This window comes from Rhincodon typus, chromosome 10, assembly GCF_021869965.1.
Source record: "Rhincodon typus isolate 14 chromosome 10, sRhiTyp1.1, whole genome shotgun sequence".
NCBI classification, from domain to species: Eukaryota; Metazoa; Chordata; class Chondrichthyes; order Orectolobiformes; family Rhincodontidae; genus Rhincodon; species Rhincodon typus.
In genome coordinates this window covers 74,676,356-74,700,907 of record NC_063341.1, presented here as the reverse complement: position 1 = coordinate 74,700,907, position 24,552 = coordinate 74,676,356, and the positions used below count along the sequence as shown (strand labels likewise).

The window sequence follows — 24,552 nt, the reverse complement described above, 5'->3', positions numbered from 1 at the left end:
ACACACACACACACACACACACACATACACACACACACACACACACAGACACACACACACGTACACATACACACACACACACACACACACACGTACACATACACACACACACACACACAGACACACACACACGTACACACGTACACATGCACACACACACACGTACACACACATGTACACATACACATACACACACACGTACACATACACATACACACACACACACACACACGCACACACACAAAGGTGGCTCACTTTAACAATGGAAAATGCCCACCTTTTAAAAACCCGTCTGATAAGGCCTGGTCAGTTCTGATATAAAATTGCAACGCATTACACCATTGCTCACGTGAAAACCACAACGTGGGCAATAGTTATTGTCCCTTTCCTTCATTTTGAACATCAAGGTGGCTGACAGCCTGGTGTGGCACTGCCAAATTCCATTGGGTTTAGGAACATTATCATGTCAGGAGAGTAGGACTTTGTGGTGCTTTGGGTCATTACAGGGTTCCTAAAGTGGAAAATCCTGAGATCTTTGTGCAGTGATTGTAACGAGGTCAGCCATGTGAACCTCATAGAACATGAGTTCCCTGATTGGGGCTGTTAACCTGGTCCAATCAGGGAGCCCTGGCTGACAGATAAAAAGGGTGAGTGTTAGAGATACATCATTCTGGTAGCTGACTCTGAATGAGGCAGTCCTAAAGTCAAGGACTGTTTGTGTCTAAATAAAGGGGGACTTGGTGATGGGATACTGGCCTTTGTGGAGTCATTTCACTTTGAGGGGTGTTTGAAGTCCTGATATTTGGTAATCTAAATTTATAACTATTCAGTAAAGCAATGTACTCATTTATATGGAAATGGTGGCAAGAAGTGATTGAAAATAAAAGTTTTGATATCTTAAAAAAAATGAAGTGTGTTGTTGCATTCACATTATTTTTCAGAATGACTGTCTCTGTATTTACTGCTAACTTCAGTGCCCATCATTGAGCCTATGTTCTGTTGTAGTGACAGGGAATACCTTAGGTGACCCTGTGACTTTCCATCTTATCCCTGACTCCCTCCCTTTACTCTCACTCTCTCTCTCAAAAGCTCAGTGAGTTTATCCAGTGAGTAGCTGACCCAAATAAGCCAAGAGCAATCACAGGTTCAATTCTTCACCTGCTCTCAGCTGGTTAACAACAAATGCAGCAGCAGCCTGCATTTGCCTAGTGCACGTACCATCCCTGAGTGCTTCACAGGCTGCAAAAGGAGTCTCTCCTCGTCGAGAATGAGGGGATAAAACAAAAGGGAAGGACACTGGAATCAGATACGCTTCCAGCTCCTGATCTCTGACCTTTTACAGGTGTCTTTCCTCTCCCTTGGGGTCAGGCCAGCTCCAGTCATTCACTTCCCAGATTCTGAGGTCATGCGACACCAGGTTATCCCCTTCCTAACCCCCCACCTACACTCACCTTTACTGGTTCCATCCCTGCCTCTTTGACCTGTCTGTCTCCTCTCCACCTATCTTCTCCTCTATCCATCTTCTATCCACCTCCCACTCTCTCCCTATTTATTTCAGAACCCCCTTCCCTCCCCCATTTCTGAAGAAGGGTCTAGGCCCGAAATGTCAGCCTTTCTGCTCCTCTGATGCTGCTTGGCCTGCTGTGTTCATCCAGCTCTACACCTTGTTATCTCAGATTCTCCAGCATCTGCAGTTCCTATTATCCCAGGTTATAGTCCGACAGGTTTGTTTGAAATCACAGGCTTTCGGAGCTGTCTGAAAGCCCGCGATTTCAAATAAACCTGTTGGACTATAACCTGGTGTCATGTGACTTCTGACCTTTGTCCACCCCCAGTCCAACACTGGCACTGATGACTTCCCAGACTGGCTGTGTGCGGGATGTGCAGACATCAGGACTGCATAACTACAAGCCTCTTTGGGCCTGGGCAGTGACTGTAAGCAGCAAATGTGACCGCCCCATAAAAGTACATACTGGTTTACACTTGGGTAATTGACCTTCGGGCCTGCTAGCCCACCATCTCATCACCTGCCCCTCACCCCAACTGTTATCCCCGCATTAAAATCACTGGTTGCACAATTGCTGATGTGCAGTATGTTCAAAGATTTGTCATTTCTGTTCTATCTAATTCCAGCGGGCACTCATTTCAACTTGCCTGCCTTGCACTGGTGCAGGCATTTCCATGGTGAAAGTACCAGTTTGATGACGACTGACAGCTAACTGCCAAGCTGTGTTTCAACTCACATCAGGCAGGCTAACCACGTTCTGTTAAGGAATTGCCATGAGGAATGAGCCAAAGAATAGCTGTCTCTTACTTTGTTCGGTTAAGTCATGCAGAGTGAGTGCGTACGTGTTTTTTCTCTCTGCAAAGAGCATGACCTGTGAAGTAATTTACATAGCTTCCAGGATGTATGCGCACACCACACTGTGAACTTGATGGACAATCTTAAATTTGTTGCCAGCATAATTCGAAAACACTCACAGTTATTTAGCAAGTATTGACCAATCCCAGGATCAAAACTAGTGTCGGACACTGTGTTTAGAGTTTTGTACTACAATCCAGCAATTGGGTGTGTGATTGGCAGAATGTAATTCCAAAATGTAAATGATTTGTTTGTTATTACTGGAATCCATTGCCGCATGTAAGAATTTCTTTACCCACTGGCACCATAAAACCTGAGGACAGCAGTAGGCCATTCAGCCCATCGAGTCTGCTGACTATTCAATGAGGTCATGGCTCATGTGCTAATCCCTAACTCCACTTTCGTGCCTTTTCCCCAAAGCCCTTATTGAGTATAACATGTTTCTCTTAGCCTTGAACATACTGAATGACCCAACCTCAACAGCCCTCTGCAGCAAAGAATTGCACAGTAACTAACTCACTAACTGCTGAGATAAGGAATTCCTCCTCATCTCTGTCCTATATGTGCGACCCCTTATTACGAGATTACAGCCTCTGGTCCTAGACTCTCCCATAAGGGCAAAGAACCCTTCCAGCTTCTGTTCAAACTCACCTTTGAAATGGAGCATGAAGCAAATCCCCTTCCCCTGATATCTTCGGGGGTGTGGGGGCAGTGGTGGTGGTCTGTATTGCTGTCTATTGCGAACCGATTTTCACTGGGTAGTATATGGCCTGGGGTATGAACTGCCCCAAACACTATGATTGACCTTAGCAACAAAGTTCGTAAGAAGGATTCATCTATTTGCTCATTGTGTAAGCTCGATACTGAAATGGGCAACATAAAGCCATGCTGTGGGGTAATGATGACACTGATCAGATCATTCTCACAGTGCGTTGTGTAAGCTCACAACAGAGTTAAGTCATAAAATCACAGAATTCCTACAGTGCAGAAAAAGGCCATTTGGTCCATCGAGTCTGCACTGACCATCCAAAGAGTGCCCTGTCCAGACCCAGCCTTCAGCCCCCACCCTATCTCTGTAACCTCATATTTACCATGGCCAATCCACCTAACCTGCACATCCCTGGACACTACAGGGCAATTTACCATGGCTAATCCACCAAATCTGTATGTCCCTGGACACCACAGGGTAATTTAGCATGGCTAATCCACCAAATCTATATGTCCCTGGACCCTACAGGACAATTTAGCATGGCCAATCCACCTAACCAGCACATCTTGGGACTGTGAGAGGAAACCCATGCAGACACGGGGAGAACATGCAAAACTCCACACAGACAGTCACCCGAGGCTGGAATGAAACCCGCGTCCGTGATGCTGTGAGGCAGTAGCCTTTCTCTGTTAGTCTTGAAAAGTGCCCACTCCTGCAAGTGTAAGTTATCGCGAAAATCTGAGTAACTGATGAAGCTAGCTGTTTCACACGGCGACAACGCGTTAGCAACACGAGCGGTGTTAGCCTGACAGGAAGCTGCTATCACGCCAAAGGAATATTCAGTGTATTACACAAATGAGTAGCGCGGTAAGTGAATTTCAGTGCCAGTGTGATGACAAGTGTGCGGGCTTACGTCCCAAAATAATGGATCATCTCAAAAATCATGACCCTTTAGCTGTTTGGTAAGGTATTAATTATGAACAACCAGCCCATAGTTGCAAAGCTCAAATCACAGCATCCAAATTGGACAGCAACTGTCGAACAATACGAATTATATTAAGAATTATGCTGATAGTTAATAGCTAGTTGGGATTTAGTATGGCGCCTTGTGCATGTTGGAAGCTCTGTGTACTCTGTAGACTAAAAGAACATGTGCACATATGCTGCACTGGTTTCAAATGAAGGAAACATGTGACAGCCATCTCCATGATCAAACAGAGTCTGCCTGCCTTATTTAAATAATGCTCGGCACTTAACTGTCAGTCATTATCTAACTGGTACATTCACCATGGCAACAGCTACACCAGAGTCCACTTGCCAGCATATCAGCACGCTCTTCTCAAACAATATAAACGTGTATTTTTTCCCCTATATTTCTCCCGATTTGTGCAATAAAAAACATTAGTAGAATGTGTTTTTTTTTCTGTTCTACCACATGATTAAGCCTATGACTCTGGGAATCTAAAAATGAGCACTGTTATTTGTAAATGAGGCATGCGTGGTTAACAGGAGAGAACTCCATCATCAGTAAAGTATCCAGAGCTGAGTTGTGTGGTCATTTAAAACCAGATTTACTGTAGCCTGAGATCAGGGCTCAGAGAGGTGTACAGAAGTGACAATCCTATCAGTTTAGCAGGAATTGCACCCGTGAGATGTTAGTGACCAGACACTGAGCTAGCTGACTGTGGAAGACTTCACAGCTGATACCTACCTCATTCCCATTCACTCACTGAATCACAGAACAGTTAACAGTGTAGAAGAATGCCATTCAGCCCATTGTACTAGTCCCCTGCAACAACAATTTGGCTTCTTCCACTCCCACCCTCCTCCTCGTCCTTTCCCCTTTTGCAATAAATTCATAACATAGAGATGTAGGCCATTCAGCCAATCGAGTCAGATCTGCCATTCAATGAGACCATGGCTGTTCCAACAATCCACTTTCGTTGGCTTTTCCCCATACTGATTCCCTTACTGACAAAAAAGCTGTTTATCTCAGTCTTCAATATACTTAATGACCCAGTCTTGACAGGCCTCTGCAGTAAAGAATTCCACCGATTCACCATCCCCTGAGAGAAATTTCTCCTCATCTCCACAATACTTTCTGTCTGCACGTTTCTCCAATTCCCTTCTGGAAGTCATGAATGAACCTGCCTCCACCACATTGTCAGGCACTGCATTCCCGATCCTAACCACTCGCTGCATAGCAACATACTTGCCTCATGCTGCCTTGGGTTGTTCTGCCAATCACTCTGGTGTCCTCCGCATCTCCACCCTCTGACAAAGGAAACAGTTTGTTGTTCGCTGCCTACTCCATCGAGACTTTTCAGGAACACTTCTGCGAAATCTCCTCTCAGCCTTCGCTTCTTCAAGGGGACAACTTCAGCTTCTCAAATCTAGCCACGTATCTGAAGTCCCTCATCCCCGGAATATGAGCCCCTGGCAATACAGCTGTCAGAGCAGACTATTCACCTCCCTCCTCCCCATCAGTACCTATTACGATTTTAATGTCCCTCAGCTAATATACTACATTAGGTTAGTGATTGACCAGAGAAACTCCTCTCCAGATCACATGTCTCAGAGACTGTAATGTTAAGCTTGGAATACACTACTGCAGGAAACGGTCAGTGTAAAGGTTATGTTTTGGAAGTTGTCATGCAGCTTCAAAACAGAGAAATGTAGAATAAGGAGCAGGATTTGAGTGTGCTCCATCATTCAATAGGATTGTGGCTGATCTTCCAACTCAGTATTCTGTTCCTGCTTTTTCCACTTATGCTTTGTTCCCTTTACCCTTAAGGACAATTGGGGAGGCAATGGCCTGGTATGGCATTTTTGCTTAACTATTAATCCAGAGATCCAGGTAATGTTCTGGGGAGCTGGATTCAAATCCTGCCCTGGCAGATGGTGGAATTTGAATTCAATAAAGAATCTGGAATTAAGGGTATAATGGTGGTCAGGAAAATCCCATCTGGGTCATTCGTGTCCTCCAGGGAAGGAAACTGCCATCCTCAACTGGTCTGGCTGACACGTGACTCCAGACCCATAACACTGGGGTTGACTCTTAACTGCCCTCTGGGCAACTAGGGATTGGCAATAAACGCTGGTCTAGCCAAGGACACCCATAATTCTGTGAATGAATTTGAAAAATAAACTAAACTATCTCCAGCTTCTTCTTAAAGACATTCAATGGTTTAGCCTCAACCACTTTCTGTTGCAGAGAATTCACCACTCTCCAGGTGAAGACATTTCTTCACATTTTAGTCCAAAGTGGCTTGGAGGGATATGGGCCACGCACAGACAGGTGGGACCAGTTTAGTTTGGTCAGTGTGGACTAGTTAGACTGAAGGAATCTGTTTCTATTCTGTATGACTCTAAGTGGCCCACCTCCTGTTCTTAAACTTTGATCCCTGGTTCTGGACTCCCTGGTCATTGGGAAAAATCCATCCTTCATTTACCCTCCCTAATCTTATTAGAATTTTATAGGTTTTTATGAGATCCCCCTCATTTTTCCAATCCCACTGAATATAGTCCTAACCAATTCAGTCTCTCTTCATCGTCCATCCAGGAATCAGTCTGGTAAACTTTCACCGCCTTCATAGTCAGAATATCCTTCCTTAGATAAGGAGACCAAAACTCCAACACAATAATCCAGGCGTAGTCTTACTAAGACCCTGCACAATTGCAACAAGCCACACCTACTCCTGTACTGAAATCCTGCCATCGTCACCTGGTTTGACCTACATGTGACTCCAGGCTCACAGCAATGTGGTTGACTCTACTGCCCCCCGAAATGGCCCTTGGGAGCCACTCAGTTCAACAGGCAATTAGGGATGGGCATCAAATACTGCCTCGCTAGTGACGCATGAAAGAATAATGAACAAAAATCAGCCTGGTTTCTCCCTTAAGTGGCCTCGTAAGGCTCTCAAGGGCTACTTGGGGAGAAAAACTATTGTACATCAAGCAGAGTTGTCCACAAAGAATTAAAAAACACATAAATATTCTCCTCTTATGTGCATTAATTAAAAAAAAGTGGCTGCTTCACATATCTCTGAGTTACGTACTTTTCTGATACTTTCTCTGTTTTTAAATAGCTGCAATAAGATAATTAAACATTTAAAAGATCACATTTTAATTTAGGTCTGAGCTAATGAATTACCTGCTAAATATTTTACTTCAAGTGGCTTCAAAGCCTGATAATTCAGTCAGTAAAGAGCTTTTCGATTGTGTGAAAACCTCTTCTTGACTGAAATTATTATCAAGATTAGTCAACATGTGAGGATCATCTTATATTTATCTCAAGTCACAATTGTGTTCGGTGTGGACCCTGTCTTTAATCAATTAGCCATCAATGGGAGCATTATCATCATTTAAAATCCAGCAGTTGAGTCCAGAATTTAGTCCCTTAAAATCCAGCCATTGCAACAGGACTGATGAGAGCATTAATGAAATTTTGTTATTTGACTGAAGGCTGTTTGATGTTAACTCATTTAATGCATTTTGAGACAAGGGCTTGCAACCCCAAGTTGCAAATCAGAAAAGCTTTATCAAGAAGTCGCTGGGAATGGAGGGTTTGAGTTATAAGGAGAGGCTGGATATGCTGGGAGTTTTTTCACTGGAGCGTAGGTGGTTTTGGGGTGACCTTATAGAGGTTTATAAAATTGTAAGAGACATAGATAAGGTGAATGGTAAGTGTCTTTTCCCCAGGGTGGGGGTGGTTTCAAGACCAAGGGCTTTATTTTTAAGGTGAGAGGAGAAACAATGTGAGAAGCAACACAGAGAGTGGTTCGTGTGTGGAGTGAACTTCCAGCGGAAGTGGTGGATGCAGGTACAGTTACAACGTTTAAAAGACATTTAGATAAGTTTGGCGGGATATGGGACAAGCGCAGGCAGGTGGGACTAGATTAGTTTGGGATTATGGTCGGCACGGACTGATTGGGCCGAAGGGTCTGTTTCCATGCTGTATGACACTATGGCTGGTATGGATTCTGCACTGCCAACATTTTTCAGTGGTCTGCAGGCACCATGAAAGCAGAAGCAGTAAAGAACGCTAAACTAAAGGAGGAGAGATTAGGAGATTGGTTAAAAGCTTAAACTGATGGCTTTCAAAGAGGAACTTGCAAAGGTGTGGAGATGGATGGGTTCAGGGGAGGAATTTCCAAGATTGTGGACTCAGCTGCCTGTAGGCGCGTCTGGCAATTGCTAATTGTGGGGTAAGGAGAATACTCAGAGAGTAGCTGCAGCACAGAATGAGTCAATTCAACCCCTTGTGTCCATACTGGTTTTCCTCAAGAACCATGTGGCTGGCCTCACTCCTCCCTCTTTCCCGAGGGCCAAAAAAGAGCTTCCTTTCCAAATCCCTGTCAAGCAACAGGATTAAACCATCCCGCATCAGACTTGCAGTCAGCGTAATCCAGACCCTAACCTCTCGCTGCTTGGCAAAGGATGCTCTCACATCACCTTTGCCTCTCCATCACCTTAAATCAGTGACTCTGTTGTCAAAGTGAACAGTTTCTCCCCATCCACTTTGACGAGAATTCTCAGGATTTCTAGCATCAACCTCCATCAACCTTTTATACTCAAAGGAGAATAGTCGCAGCTTCTCCAGACGATTCACACAGCTGAAGATCCCCATCCCTGGAAACATTCTTCCAAAGCTTCTCAGCATCACCTCTCCAATGCCTTCACCTACTTCCTACATTGGCCACAATGCTGCAGTTAAAGCTGAACAAGTGTGTTGTACAAATTTAATATTACTTCCTTGCCTTTGTAATCCATTCCTTCAGCTCTAAAGGGACAGTAAACATTGTCTCCACATCTAATCTTTCAAGACCCCTCAGGATTTTATAGGTTTCAACCAAGTTGCTACTTAATCTTCTGAACTCCACCAGATACAAGCCTACCTTGTCTTACCTTTCCTCACCCATTCTCAATACAAGGCTTGTAATCCTTTCTTTGAATAGTTTCCACTGCACTTACATTCTTCCATAAATAAGGAGACCAAGACTGTACACAGTGGTCTCATCAATGCACAGTAAAACTGAATCGTAAACTCACTACTTTTCAATCCCTCCCACAACAAACAAGAACATTCTGTGTGCTTTCGAAGGGCATGATGATAGTATCCAGTCCAGGGGGTCTACATCGTTATCTAAAACAGAGGGATCTCTTTTGCTTCATGGGTACATTTTTCCCATCATGGCCTTCATTACAGCCAAGCAATCCCACAGTCTGTGCATAAGTGGGTTTGGACTAGGGAGGGTTGGTGGTGGTGTGATGATGGGTAGGGGAGAAAAGGCCAGTGAAACGAGCATTACCCTCCAGAATCACAGCATTAATACAGTGCAGACAGAGGCCATTCAGCCCATGATGCCAGCTCTACTATCTCCTGCCATATCCCTGCACACCATTACTATCCTAAAAAAATACCATCCAATTCCATCTCGAATGCCTCAACTGAACCTGCCTTCACTACAAGCAGTACATACCACATCCTGAGTATTCACTGAGTGAGAATGTTTTTCTCAAATCACCCTTGCTTCTTTCGCACATCACTTTAAATCTGTATGGAGCTGGAGAAACACAGCAGGCCAGCCCTTGTTATCTCAGACTCCAGCATCAGCAGTTCCTACTAACTTTAAATCTGTGCCCTTTCATTTGTTTACCTATTACAAACAGAACAGTTTCTCCCTATCTGGTCTGTCCAGTCCAGTCCACTCATGATTTTGAAAATCTTGCAGTCAAAATACCTCTCAGCTGCCTTTTCTCCAGGGATAGTAGTCTCAATTTCTTCAATCTATTGTCATAACTTAAGTTCCTCATACCTGGAACCATTCTGATAAATTGCTTCTGCAAGGTCTCCAATGCATTCACATCTTTCCTATAATGAGTAATCCAGGATTGTGTAGAGTACTCCAGCTGAGGTCTAACAAGGGTCTTGTTACAAGTTCACCATCACCTCCTTGCTCTTGTACTCAATGTCCCCATTAAAAAAGCTTTATTTACTGCTCTCTCCAGCTGCCTTGTCACCTTCAATGATCTGTGCACATATAGCCCAAGACCTAATTACAAAGCTCATGGAAAAAGTGCTCCCTCTGTCCTTTCACTCCTTGCTGTTGGATGCAGATCTTTCCTTGCAGGTGAGTTTCAGTCATAGTCAGTATTCGGCGCGCGATCCTGGCTGACTCCTGAAACTGGTGTGTGAAACTGGGAACTCATAGGACAACGTCGGATATTTCAAGCATGTCTTTCAGCCCAATGTCTCTACGCCAACGTTTCTGTTCCACTGGAGTGTCCTCCTGTCTTTCCTCATCTCAATCATTAATTAGAACCCTCAATTCCCTTCTTTATTTCCTTGCCCAGCCTCCCCCGTCTATGTTCCTCGCCTCAACCACTCCCCCCATCCACCACCACCGCACCCCGTCCCCCCACCCCTCACCCAACCACCACCGCTGTAGGGATGAGCTCCGCACTCCCACCACTCTTTGGGTAAAGAAGTGACTTCAGAATTCCTTCTTGGAATCCGTCCACTCACCTTTCCTTCCTTCCTTCCTCACCATCTCTCACTACTGCTTCCCCAGGCCAGAGATATGATACTGCACGGAAGCGGGCCATTTGACCCATCTTGTCCATGCTAACCCAGCCAACTTAACACAGGAGCTGAGGACTCTCCTGATCTATAGGGCCTGCTCAGCTGGTCACTGGATAAATTCACTGAGTTAACTAAAGAGCTAAAAAAAAATCAGATTTGGTTCAGCCCAGCTAAAAGAACATACAGGGCCGTGGATCAAAGCTATGTCTGAAGTGGGGAAAGAAGCCTATTTTTTCGAGGGTCGTGTGGTGAGAGAGCAGAAGAGTTATTGGAATCATTTGAGAAAAGTTCAGATTTGTTTTTTTGGCTGCACTAGATCTGTGGGTTTTCCTCTTGCAGAGCAACATCACAGAAAAGCCACACCAGGACACGCACGTACAACATCCCCAATCCGAAAGACATTTCTTTTTCTTTTTGTTTTGTCAATATATTTCTTTTCCCCCCTACCCCAGGAACTGACCTTGGTTAAGTGTTGAAGTGCTGTTGATTTCACCTGAGATAAAGGAAGATTCTGATTGTTTTCGCACAGTGTCATTCCACATCCTTCTAATACGACTCTGTGAATAGGCCAAATAGGCTGGTGAGCAAAAACACGCCGGAAAAAAAGAGAGAGAGAAAGAAAAAAGGCCGGTCTACATGAGCGATTACAAAATGGACGACTGAACCTTGACATGTCTCGGACCGTGGGCGCATTGCTTGACTTTGCACTGACTTTGGAGGGACTCTCTAGGCCTCCATTGTTCTCTAGGCCTGCTGGGATAGGAAGGAGGCCACTTCACACCAAATCAATACCCTTGAATGTTCATGAACATCTACCCAAATAGATTAGCACTGGCTTGGAGGAGGACTGGGAATGCTAACTCATTGCTTAGAGAGAGGTCATCAAGTGGGTCATGGTGAATGAAGCCAGCCTCCTCTCCTGAGAAGGCGCTAAGCTAAAAGCATTCTGCCTTTTACGTCGATTCCCAATTCGGAACGTCGTGTCTCCCGACCATGTGTACAACCAGCTGAGTGCCCGAAAACAAAATGTTGGCTGTTGTTCAGTTCGTTTATGTGGGCCTCTCTCCCCTGTTGAGAACTAATTCAGATCCAGAGGCAATGATCCACCTTTGTCTTGTGTTCACTCAGGCTAGGCTTTTGAAAACGTAATGATTCAGCTTAAAATCTGAAATAAAAGCCGGAGAGGGCAGGACAAAACAGGCCTGGCAACGTCTGTGAAGGGTGAAGCAGTTAATGTTTCCAAATAAAAACAAAAATTGCTGGAAAATCTCAGCAGGTCTGGCAGCATCTATGGAGAGAGATCAGAATTAACATTTTGGGTTGGGAGACCCTTCCTCATCAGAACTTTATTTTTTTGAGAAGGAGATAGAAGCAGGCTGTGTGGGGTTGGAGACGATTTTTTTTTTAGTTTTTAGTTAATGTTTCGAGTATGGTTGTAGAAAAAGATCAAAGAACGGTGGATGCTGAAAATCAGATACAAAATCAGAAATTGTTGGAAAAACTCAACAGGTCAGACAGCTCCTGTAGAGAGGAATCAGGGTTAATGTTTCAGGTCCTTTCTTCAGAACTGCTTTATTTTTTGGGAAGGAGGTAGACGTGGGCTGTGGTGGGGTTTGGAAGACTATGAGCTTGGAGGCAGTGGTGAGCAAGTCACCAGATGAAGTGACTGTTGCAGACACAAGTGCCTGATGTTCCATGGTGGGGTCACAGTCTTGGGGGGATTAGTTCTGAAGATGGAGCACTGGACATGAAACGTTAACTCTGTTTTCTCTCCACAGATGCTGCCAGACCTGCTGAGCTCTTCCAGCAACTTCTGATTTTGTTTCATGTCTGGTATGACTGTTCTGAGTCACATTAGATGTTTTTCAAACAATTCTTTCACAGAATTTTGGAAACATTTACTCTGCTTTACTCTCTCTACAGAAGCTGCCAGACCTGCTGAGTTTCTCGAGCACTTTCTGTTTTGCAGATCTCCACAATCTGTAGTCTTGGGCTAAAATGTGACAATGTTAATTTTGACTGGTTAGTGGCTCAGCCGTCAAGCATTGAAATCATTTTGCACTGAATAGTTAAGAGAAGGAAATACGAGCATTTTAAATCATTTTAAAAACTGATACACAGCCAATGGTTAACAATCATGCAGTAAATACTTTGCTTTTGTCTGAGATGGTGGCTTTGGTTTGAAAATCAACCTCAGAGTAAAATATCAGCAGAGGATAACTCATGCTGTGATTTCCACAATCTTGGGCTTGAAAACTTCCAAAGCACAGGGTAATTGGCTTAGGAATAGCAATAAAAATGATGCATATTCTTACGATAAAGGCAGATGTTTGGGTCTTTCGCTACTCGTCTGTGCCAAAGGGCCTGTCTCTGTGCAGTAGGACTCTAGCGCTGGAATCACGTTGGAGTTGTACATCTAAGGGAGGTCTTGCCAGAGTTTATCAGAAACAAGATCAGGGCAGCACTATGGCTCATTGGGTGGCAGGGTGGCTCAGTGGCCAGCAGTTAGCACTGCTGCCTCACAGCACCAGAGACCCAGGTTCAATTCCACCCTCAGGCAACTGTCTGTGCAGACTTAACACATTCTCCCTGTGTCTGCATGGGTCTCCTCCAGGTGCTTTGGTTTCCTTCCACAGTCCAAAAACATGCAGGTTAGGTGGATTGGCCATGCTAAATTGCCCATAGGTCCAGGGATGTGTAGGTTAGGTGGATTAGCCATGGGAAATGCAGGGTTACAGAGATTGGGTGGGATGCTCTTTGGAGGGTTGGGGTACACTCAAGGGGCTGAATGGCCTCCTTCCTCACTGTAGGAATTCTAGGCAATTGACAATGGGTGGACTTGACTTCTGATGTTAGATAGAAATTGTTTTTTCTTTGGTGACTATGCTGGGGCCTTACATAGCAAACCATGTGAAATCCATGGTGCATTTTGTGGGAAGTTGCCAAATAAAGGAACAATTATATGTGTTTATTATTGTGTATTTTTACGTGGTAAAAACATCCTTAAGGTCGTTCATCATAGCATTGTTATCTAGAACAAATTTGACACTCACCCACACCATGAGATAACAGGCCAAGGAATGAGAAACTTGGAAGAAAGAGGTTTTCAGGAGAATCCACAAGGAAGCGAAAGCGGGAAGGAGAGGGGAGGGAGATGGAAATGCTCAAGAGGGCACAGTTGGATGCCTATAAAGGTAGAGAAGATCACAAATATAGGGAAGGCCAAAACCATGAAGTGATAACATTGAGCAGTACAAAGGGGGAAGAATGTAGACCAGCAGTGATGTTGCTCATCTCTCACTCACATCTCAAAGCACCTCATGTAGAATGAAATAGTTGGCAGTGCTGCCAGATCACTCAAGCAGCAAGGAAATGTATAACCACAGATTGTTTGGAATCTCGTCTGTTGCTCTGATGAGTTCTAGTTAGTACTGCCTCTGCTGCATGGCATGTTAATAGGAGGCAACACAATTTGAGCACTAGAGACTGAAACATGAAGAAACAATTCCCTCATTTTTAACACCAGATAAAAAAAGAACAAGTTTAACTCACAATGACAGAGCACCTTATCTAATCACCTGCATAACGCAAAGTGTTTCACCTGGTCTACTTGGTTATTCTGTTTTTGAAACTAGTTGCCGGTGCTGATGCAGCAAAACGTGGTGGTAAATTTACACAAGGTGATGCCTCAGACTGGCAAATGAGATCATGGACCATCAGTTTCAAAGGAGGAATGCTGTCCAGGACCCTGGGGGGCACTTACTGTTCTTCAGTCTGTTTCGTCAACTTGAGTGAGCAGTGCCCAGCAGAAGATCCCAGGTCAGATGCCTGTACTTCCAGCCTCGTCTAAACTGCTCTCAAGGATTGCAATTTTGGTTTGATTTTTACCAATCAAGTGTCTTTAACCCTATTGCAATGTTCTCAAGAGCCCAGGGTTTTGCTTTCTTCTGTCTAATACTAACACAAACCCACAGGCCAAAATCATGAGAACATTGAGGTTTGAAAGATGACTTCTAAACCCCAAAACTATTAACTCTATTTCTTTTGTTCTGAAGTAGTCATACCGGACTTGAAATGCTAACTCTGTTTCTCTCTCGCCAGAGGCTGATAGGTCTCTCCAGCTCTTTCTGTATCTAATTCAGCATCCGTGTTTTGCTTCTGTAGCATGATCATTCTTCTTTTCTAAATGTGGGAGACAGGTCCTGAAGATTAATGAACTTGAAAGTTGGTATCAACCTTCCTTTTTAACAAACTATGCAATTTCTACAAAGGGAGTCTGGTTACAAGGGTGTTGCCCTCTACAAGGCTTTATGAAGATGCTTTATTGTGAAACAAAGACAGAAGACGCTGGAAAAGCTGAGCAGGTCCGCAGTATCCGTGGAGAAAAATCAGAGTTAACGTTTCAGGTCCAGTGACCCTTCCTCACCGGATCCGGAACGTTAACTCTGATTTTTCTCCACAGATACTGCCAGACCTGCTCAGCTTTGCCAGCAACTTCTGTCTTTGTTTCTGATTTCCAGCAACCGCAATTCTTTCGGATTTTATGCTTTAGTGTGATTTGGACAAAGTGGGTGAGTGGTCAAATGCATGCCAGATGAGGTTTGCTCACGGTTATCTACTTTGTAGCAAAAACCGGGAGGTTGATTATTATCTGAATGGTGATAGACTGGGCAAGGGGGAGGTGCAACAAGGCCTGGGTGTCCTTATACACCAGTTGCTAAGGTAAGCATGCAGGTGCAGCAGGCAGTGAAGAAGGCAAATGGTTTGTATATTGGCCTTCATAGTGAGAGGTTTCTAATACAGTAACAGGGATGTCTTGCTGCAATGGTACAGGGCCTTGGTGAGACCACACCTGGAGTACTGTGTGCAGTTTTGTTCTCTTTACCTAAGGAAAGATGTTTTGGTCATGGAGGATGTGCAACAAATGTTTATCAGACTATTCATACATCAATTCTCCCCATCCTCGGAATCAGAGACTGGATCAGTTAGGTCTATGTTCACCAGAGTTTAGAATAATTTGCAGGGCAATGTGTGGGAATCTCATAGAAACCTATAAAATTCTAACAGGGCTAGACAGGGTAAACGTGGGAAAGGTGTTCCCGATGACCAGGGAGTCCAGAATCAGGGGTCACACTCTAAGGATATGGGGTGGTCCATTTAGGACTGAGATGAGGAGAAATTTCTTCACTCAGAGCCTGTGGAATTCTTTGCTGTAGAAAGCAGTTAAGGCCAAAACATTGAATGTTTTTGATTAGGATATAGATATAGTTCTTAGGGCTAAAGTTTATCAAAAATCTATCACACTCAATGACCCAATCTCCACTGTTCTCTGGGGAAGGAAATCCCCAACATGAACCAACACCAGAGAAACCCCTCATCTCCATCCGAACTGGGAGGCCATTTATTTATAGACTGAAAGCAACAGAGTTTCTCTGTGAAAGAATATGGGATATTTTTCTTAATAAAAGATGCCATTCACACAAGATACTGTTGTCAAAGAGACAAGGAAGGCAATACCTAGTTTGGAAGCTGCCATGAAATACATCTGGCTAAAAAAACGCATGGCTGCTTGCTGACACAGAGAGGCGGGGGGCACTTGTTTGATGGCTATGTCTCTTTCTATGCCATGTCTTGCAGGGCAAAAGTAAAGCAGTAAATTACACCAACCATGAGTCAATGAGGAGAGCCTGATGTCCTTTCACATACATAACATCAGAACAAGATTCATCTCCAAGTTAGCTGTCCACACTACTGAAAGCCCAGTTGGGTAAGGCAGGGAGATTAATGCTTACTGCAAAAAAAAACTTGCATTCATGACGTTCCAAAGTGTTCTACAGCTAATGAAGTATTTTGAGAATTGCAATCACTGTTGTCAGGTAGGAAAAGCAATGTGGTCAGGATCACTGGAGTGGCAGGGGAGGAGGGGCAGAGAGAAAGAGGAAGAGAGAGGAGTGGTCGGGGCTGGGATTGGAGGAACATATTGCCTGGAGGACAATCAACTCAGCGAAAGATGCTCTTTGTTCTGTCTGAAACTTGTTGGTTTTCCGGAATGAATTGTTGACCTTGACCGAGTGTTGCAGACTGGCACATTCCAACGTTTGGGACTACATTTTTTTTCTATCCATTTGTGGGCGTCGCTGGCTGGCCAGCATTTCTCGCTCTAAAGCTTGGGCCAGCTACCCACAAGGTGCAGTGGGGAAAGACCACTGTCTGAGATCTTCCTGCTTAAGTTAAATGGGGGTCTGTTCAGTTATCGGACCCTCCCAGTGCCGCAAATGTTTGTAAATATAGTCTGGTTCAAGTCAGAGATGTCTTTGGGTCGTTGGATAGAGTCAAAGCCCAGTGCTTTTCAGTCCTTGATATGCTACTGTACAGAAACAAATTGCATTTGTGACTGTATATACATAAAGATATTTTTTATGAATAAAATATATCTTTGAAATGTAGAAAAGGGTTTCTCCTAAGGCTAGCCCATTACACTTTGGGTATGCTGTTGCCTGCAATGTCTCCAAATGCGGGATAAAAATAAACATTGAGGTGAATGCCCCAATCAAAAATCAAATAGGACCGAGTTCCCAAAGTGACTCAGTGATAGTCCCTTGCTGGTGTGGTGCTGCTCAAAGAAATTCCTGTGATTGAGCCAGTGTCAGAGTGAAATTGAAGACTCTGGAGCTCCGACACCCCTTGTCTCAGTCTAAAAACAGATGTGAAGTTTCAGTGAATGACGCAGAATGGCAGAAGGACCACTCAACCCGTTCTGTCTCTGCTGGCCCTGCTGCAAAGTCAACCATTGAGGTGTCCTGATGCATGTCACTACGAAAGCATGGCCGCAGAAGGAGGCCCATGGTCCCTTCAGCTGGGTGCATCTTCAACTATTTGATTCTGAGAGGTCAGGCATGGAGTCAGATTTAAGGGCACAACCCAGTCAGTTTCCAAAGGGTATCCAGAATATTGGAGAGTGCAGTCCCTGGTAAACAGCGCTGAAAGCCTAGTTGTAAACCGTGTAATGCTGTCTGATGCTAATGGCTGCGATGACAATGACAAGTGGTTGATGAGGAACAAGACTAGCCACCTTTCAATGTTTGTCAGCAGAACCCTGCAGTGCCATTAACATCCCTGAAGAACAATCACAATAATGCACATTTTGAAAGGGATAGTATCAAGTGGGCTGAAGGTGCCTTTTCATTTGAATGCTTCTTGCAATGAAAATGGCACACATTTTTATTTCCTCACGGGATGTTGGCATCGCAGGCTGAGACAGCATTTACTGCTCATCCCTAATTATTCAGAGGGCAGTTGAGAGTAACTGCAGTTATACAAGGCACTGGTGAGACCACACCTAGAGTACAGTGTGTACTTTTGGTCCCCTTATTGAAGGAAATGCATCATTTCATTGGAGGCAGTTCAGACAAGGTTCAGTGGGATGATCCCTGGTAGGGAGTTACTGGACCTGAAACATTAATTCTGCTTTCTTGCCACAGATGCTGAGTTTTTCCAGGAACCTCCTGTTTTTGTTTCTGATTTCCAGCATCTGCAGTTCTTTGGTTTTGTTGCCTGGCTTGGAGGGATTGTCTTACGAACAAAGGCTAAACAGGTTGGGACTCTACTCACTGGAGTTTAGAAGAATGAGAGGTGAACTTATTGAAACATGTGGGATTCTTAAGGGGCTTGACAGGGTAAATGCTGAGAGGACGTTTCCCTCATGGGAGAGTCTAGGACCAGAGGCTAAGGTCTCAGAATTACAGGGCACTAATTTAAGACTGCGATGAGGAGGAATTTCTTCTCTCAGAGGGTTGAGAGTCTTGAGAACTCCTTTTTTTTATACTCATTCATGGGATGTGGGCATCACTGGCTAGGCCAGCATTTATTGCTCACCCTCCCAATTGCCCAGAGGGTAGTTATGAACCAATCACAGTGTTCAGGGTCTAGGGTCACAGATAGGCCAGATCAGGTAAGGATGGCAGATTTCCTTCCCCAAAAGGCATTAGTGAGCCAGATGAGTTATTGAGACAAAAAACAGAGGTTATCATTAGACTAGCTTTAATTATAGGATCCAAAAGTCACCATCTGCTTTGATGGGATTTGAATCCATGTCTGCAGAGATTAGGCTGTGATTGCTAGCCCCGTAACAGTTCCCTGTATGCCTCAGTGCCAATGGGTAAATTGTAGCTAAAGGGTTGTGAGACTGAAAGGGTGTCCACAGTTGGAGGGTGGGACAGAGGGCCAGTAAAGGCACAGGTCAGCAGTGTGAGCTGGAAATGAAAACTACTTTAAACAATGTCATCAAGAGTTTGGAATCTGCAAGAAGGAACAGCAGCAAAGATGTGAACAGAGGTACAAAAGAACAGATTACAATCAAAAAATCTCATGCGTGTTCACAAAAAGGAACTGCAAATCGGGTACAAAGCAAAGGTAAGTTAACATCTACTCAGTCACAGATTGATGTCATAAAATTGAAGATTGCTGAGAGAAATCAATAGGTAGGGATAAAATAACCAGCATTAATAGTGTTGTTCCAGACAAGGATGTATGTCCTGGACGCTAACACAAAATGAAATCCCTTTTCAAACCTGCTACTTTATAGCTCCATCATTCACAGCGAAAGCACAGGTCTGTCACCAGCTTTGCTCGTTTGGTGCCACTTGTGTTTTCAGAAACAGAAGGTCGTGGATTTAAACCCTGTTTGGGGACTTGAGCACATAATCCAGCCTGGCAGGCCCAGTGCAGCTGCTGAGGGAGTGCTGCACTGTCAGAGAGAACGTTAAGTCCTAGTCGCAGTCCTTCTGAGGGTTCACAGATCCACGGCACTAGATGGTGGGTGTGTCCAGCACCGGGGGCACAGTATGAGGATTCGGGTTAGACGATTCAGGATGGAGATGAGGAGGCATTTCTTTACCCAAGGAGTGGTGAGCCTGTGGAATTCATTACCACAGGAAGCAGTTGATGCCAAAACATTGAATGTATTCAAAAGGCGACTAGATATAGCACTTGGGACCAATGGGTTCAAAGGTTATGGAGAAAATGCAGGATTAGGCTATTGAGTTGGACGATCAGCCATGATTGTGAAGAATGGCGGAGCAGGCTGGAAGGGCCGAATGGCTCCATCCTGCTGCTATCTTCTATGTTTCTATTCCATCAAAAATGGGCCAACATTCTTGTCTCAATCAGCACCCCCTAAAGATGAATTAATGGGCTTATCCTCTCGTGTTCTAGGTGTGGAACCTTGCTGTGAACAGAACTGGCTCCTTTGTCAACTCAAGGACAACAAATTTCTCAATAACCACAAAGCAGTTCTGTGTAGACCAAGGGTGTCTGTATTACAGCAAATCTAAATTTGCTCTTAGTGCTTAGGTTCTGGAACCCAGGGAAAGTGTTTGTTGCACTCAGCTCTTCTCAAAATACAAGCATAAGCAATACCACCAACTCTGCATTTCCATCGCTAAGATCTGCTGTCCTATCCCAGAGAAATGAGTACTTGTACATTAGGAAGGATTGATGGTTCTTTGAAGGTGACAGGTTAGATTACCCAGAATGGTATGAATGAAAATTATGAGGACAGGCTCTATGGACCAGGTTTAATATTCTAATAATTGTGTTGCTGTCAAGAGACACAGTGTGGAGGTTTTTCCTCTTAAGACTCATCAGGTCAAAACTGCAAGAATGCCAAATTTCAAAGGGGAAACAACAATTTAAACTGCATGTTAAACATGTCTTCACCACTGCAGTTATTGACATCACTCAGCAAAAAAGGTTTGCAATGAGGCTTTCAGTCCTTTATCTCCAGGAACCAATCCATTTCCAAATATTCTTGATAACGCTTGAAAGGAAAGTCATGTATCTTTGGAACTCTCTTCCTGAAAGGCAGGATCCTTGACCAGTTTTAAGGCAGTGGTAGGTAGCAAGGGGGTGAAAGGTTGTCAGGGGGTGGGGAAGACAGGAACGTGATCTGCCATGATCTCACTGAAGGATACTGAGGCTCAGGTGGGGGAAGGGTGTGCGAGTAGTCTACTCCCATGCCTGATTTGTATGTTCAGACATAATCTTTGCTGTTGGCTTATTTGCATCTTTAAACCTGACTCTAGCCTGACTTCTGAGAGAATCAAAGTGTTGAAGAGCAAAACCAGATCAATGGGCTGACTGGCACCCAATTCATTGTGAAGTGCTCTCAAAGTGGGCGAGGGGTTGCCATGGAGAATGCACCCAGTGAACAGTCACCTTGAAGCATTGGTTTTTTTGCAATGGTTAGGTTTATAACCCCTCAAACTACAGGAGACGGGGTGATCTTAGAGCAGTTCATAGGGAGAATTGAAACTGTCCCTCGGCAAGGAACAGTCCAGAAGATGGGGGAAGCAGCATTAAAATTAGAGACAACAGTCCTGACAGGAACTATTCTTCATACAAAGGTTGAGGAAATTTGCAACTCTCTTCCTCATTAAAAAACATTGCTGGGCATCAACTGAAAATCTTAAAAGTAGGATTGAGAGGTTTTAGATAGAGGTTTTTTAAACTGGATACAATGAAGCACAATCTAACAGAATGGCAGAACGAGTTTGAGGGGCTGAACAGTCTCCTCCTGTTCCAGTGTTGCTATGGAATAGCGCATCTCGGATTTAGACTTAGCCAGGCTGGGGCAAGGAGATGGTGTGCAACATCAGTGATACTAATGGAGAGATTCAGGTATTGTTCCGGGGACCTGGGTTTGAATCCTGCCAGGGCAGATGGTGGAAATTGAATTCAATAAAAAATTAAACTGGAATTAAATGTCTAATAATGACTATTAAACTGGAATTAAATGTCTAATAATGACTATGAAACTGTTGCTGATTGTCAGGGGTGAAAAAAAAACACCCAGTCTGGTACATTACCATTCCCTTCAGGAAGGGAACTGCCTTCCTTACCTCACCTGACTTATATGTGACTCCAGACCCATGGCAGTGTGGTTGGTATTAATGCCCCTCTGGGTAATTACAGATGGGCAATGACTGCTACCATTGCCAGCAATGCCCAGATTCAATGAATTTAAGAAAAATTTAAAAACCTTTCCCATTGAACAACCTCGCTGAGAATTGCTCATGGTTAGGCTACTCGTTTCTTGCTAAATGAATGAATGAGTCAAAGCACAGAGGCTGTAGTTTCTGATCTTTGACAGCATCGGGTGGTCAGTGCAATTTTAACTTAACGAGGAAAGTAAATGATTGGTTCTGTGTGAATGTTACAAAATGATGTCCGGGGATGGGGAAAGCTAATGAAAAAAGAATAAAAAGTGCCAGAGAAACTGAGTGGGTCTGACAATAGCTGTGGAGACAGAAACAGAGTTGATGTTTTTGAATCTGGTCTGACTCTTCTTCAGAACTGAAGGTGGGGGGCAACGAGAAAATGATGGTTTTTATGTTGTAAAGAGAGAGAGTGGAGGAGCATGTGGAATAAACAGTACAGACGGCCCATAACAAAGGACAAAGAACACAGAACTGTACAGCACAGTGCAGGCCCTTCAGCCCACGATGTTGTGCCGAACTTTTACCCTAAACCTAAGGTCTATCTAACCTCGACCGTACCTTATACTATCATCCATATGCCTATCTAATAGCCACTTAAATGCCCCTCATGAGGCCGACTCCACTACCCTCTCTGGCAATGCATTCCACGCCCCAATCCTAAGTGTAGTTATTATTGGTATCGGCCATTAACACCTACTGTTTGCTTTATCATTCCTCTATTACCCTTTGGCTTTTGCTCTGGGACACAGTTTCCATTTGTCCCACTTGCTCCATCTCCCTTTACCTCCAGTATAAAATCCATTCTTTCCTAGCTCCCTTATGTTCTGATAAAAAGTCAGACTGGACTCCAAACATGCACCCTGTTTCTCTCTCCACAGATGCTGCCAGACCTGCTGAATTTCTCCAGCACTTTCTAGTTTTATTTCAGATCTCCAGCACCTGCAGTATTTTGCTTTTCTTTTAATGGGGCTGGGGAGGGGGAGCTTCTTATCCACACACGCAGCTGGGACATTCTGAACTAATGCATCAATCGAGAGAATAATTACAAAAGTGTGGTCACCGAAGTGTGCAGCTCCAGGAATTCACAGCAGGTCAGGCAGCAATGGAGCTCCTCTGATGCCGCTGGACCTTCTGTGTTCCTCCAGCTCCACGTTGTATTGACTCTGACTCCAGCGTCAGCTGTCTCCCTGCAGTCACTGAAGTATCGTGGCCGTCAGTTTGCACACAGCAAGATGCCAGCAGTAGCAATCATGGTCATGAGATAATCATTTGTTTTGGTGATGTTAGTTGATGGATAAATCCCAGGCAGGAGGCTTGAAAATACCAATATTGTTTCCTACTTCTCCTCACGTGACCTTCTGCAAAATAATTCCACAGATTCAACACCATTGTGGATAGCCAGGTCCTCTGGTTAATATCACATCAAAATTACTCCCCTGGTTCTGCAGTAGAGCATCACCCTGGAGTTTTGTCCTCTGGTCTTTTGGGGGAGTGGGGGGTGGTAATTGAACCCTAGATCTTCTGTCTCAATAGGCTAGACAGTGCTACCAACTGCATCATGGCATGGCAATGATTTCCAGAATTCTAACAAAACAGAACTCAAGAAGAGCTTAAATGTTCGGCTGTTGCATGTCGATCTCTGCTTTCATTCTGTTCAGGAGCTGTGACAGATACTGTCTTTGAAAATGACCTTCCGTCCACCTGCGGGATCTCAGCCTCAAACTTAGAAGGTATCAAGGGCCCCTGAGTGTAGCCATCGGCCAACGTCCTTGCACCCTGTCCCAATCTGTGTTCCCAATTTGACAAGAACATAAGAACTAGGAGCAGGAGTAGGCCATTCGGCCCCTCGAGTCTGCTCTGCCATCCAATATGATCATGGCTGATCTCCCCTTGGCCTCCACTCCACTTTCCTGCCCATTCTCCATAACCCTTTAACCCATTACTTAGTAAAGGTCTATCTACCTCCTCATTAAATTTACTCAATGTCCCAACATTCACCGCACTCTGGGGGAGTGAACTGCACAGATTCATAACCGTTTTGGAGATGTAATTTCCCCACATCTTTGTTTTAAATCTGTTAGCCCTTATCCTAAAATCATGACCCCTCACTCCAGATTTACTCACACGAGGGAACATCTGCTCTATGTCTCCCTGTCAACCTCCTTTAGCATCTTCTATCTCTCAATTAGATCTCTTCTCACCCATCTAAATTCCAGAGAGTATAGGCCTAAATTACTCAATCTCTCACCTGAAGACAAGCCTTTTATCTCTGGAATTAATCCAGTGATCCTTCTCTGAATACAATTTCAACTGGCACTGCTCAGAAAGAGTGGGTGGTCAAAACAACACTGGGGGTTTGAGGAGAGGAGAGGTGGGGAGCGCAGTGAGGATGACTGGCTGTAAGATTGTATCCTCAATCCTCAAAGGGTGAAACTCTCACCTCTCCTCTGGTAAGAGAAGACTAGCCGACAAAGCTAACAGTTGCATTGTTCTAACACCGATTGTCCCTCGACCAGCTCCATCACCAAACCCCTGAGGTCTGGAACCCAGCAAAACCCCAAACACCTGGCAGGGTCACTTCCAGAGAAAGCTCAATAGGACAGGGATAACAAGGTGTAGAGCTGGATGAACACAGCAGGCCAGGTAGCATCAGAGGAGCAGGAAAGCTGATGTTTCGGGTCTGGACCCTTCTTCTTTCTGTGCTCATCCAGCTCTACACCTTGTTATCTCAGACTCCAGCATCGGCAGTTCATACTATCTCAATAGGACAGGGACTACTTTCTCGTTATAAAATCAGGAACTCAGTCAAAAAGGCAGAATACTTATTTTATATGCTTCACTCAACACACTTGCATCATTGATAGTAGGAACTGCAGATGTTGGAAAATCTGAGATAACA

The 24,552-nt window shown here is 44.4% G+C and overlaps 1 protein-coding gene across 1 annotated transcript in view; it reads right to left on the bottom strand.

Annotated features, from left to right (window-relative positions):
• Nucleotides 1-24,552, bottom strand: part of adgrl2a (adhesion G protein-coupled receptor L2a) — a 272,885-nt gene that overhangs the window by 12,457 nt on the left and 235,876 nt on the right. The window contains exon 16 of the mRNA XM_048601555.1: nucleotides 11,117-11,213. Within this exon, the coding sequence (XP_048457512.1) occupies nucleotides 11,117-11,213 (97 nt within the window). The remainder of the gene's footprint in view (nucleotides 1-11,116; nucleotides 11,214-24,552) is intronic.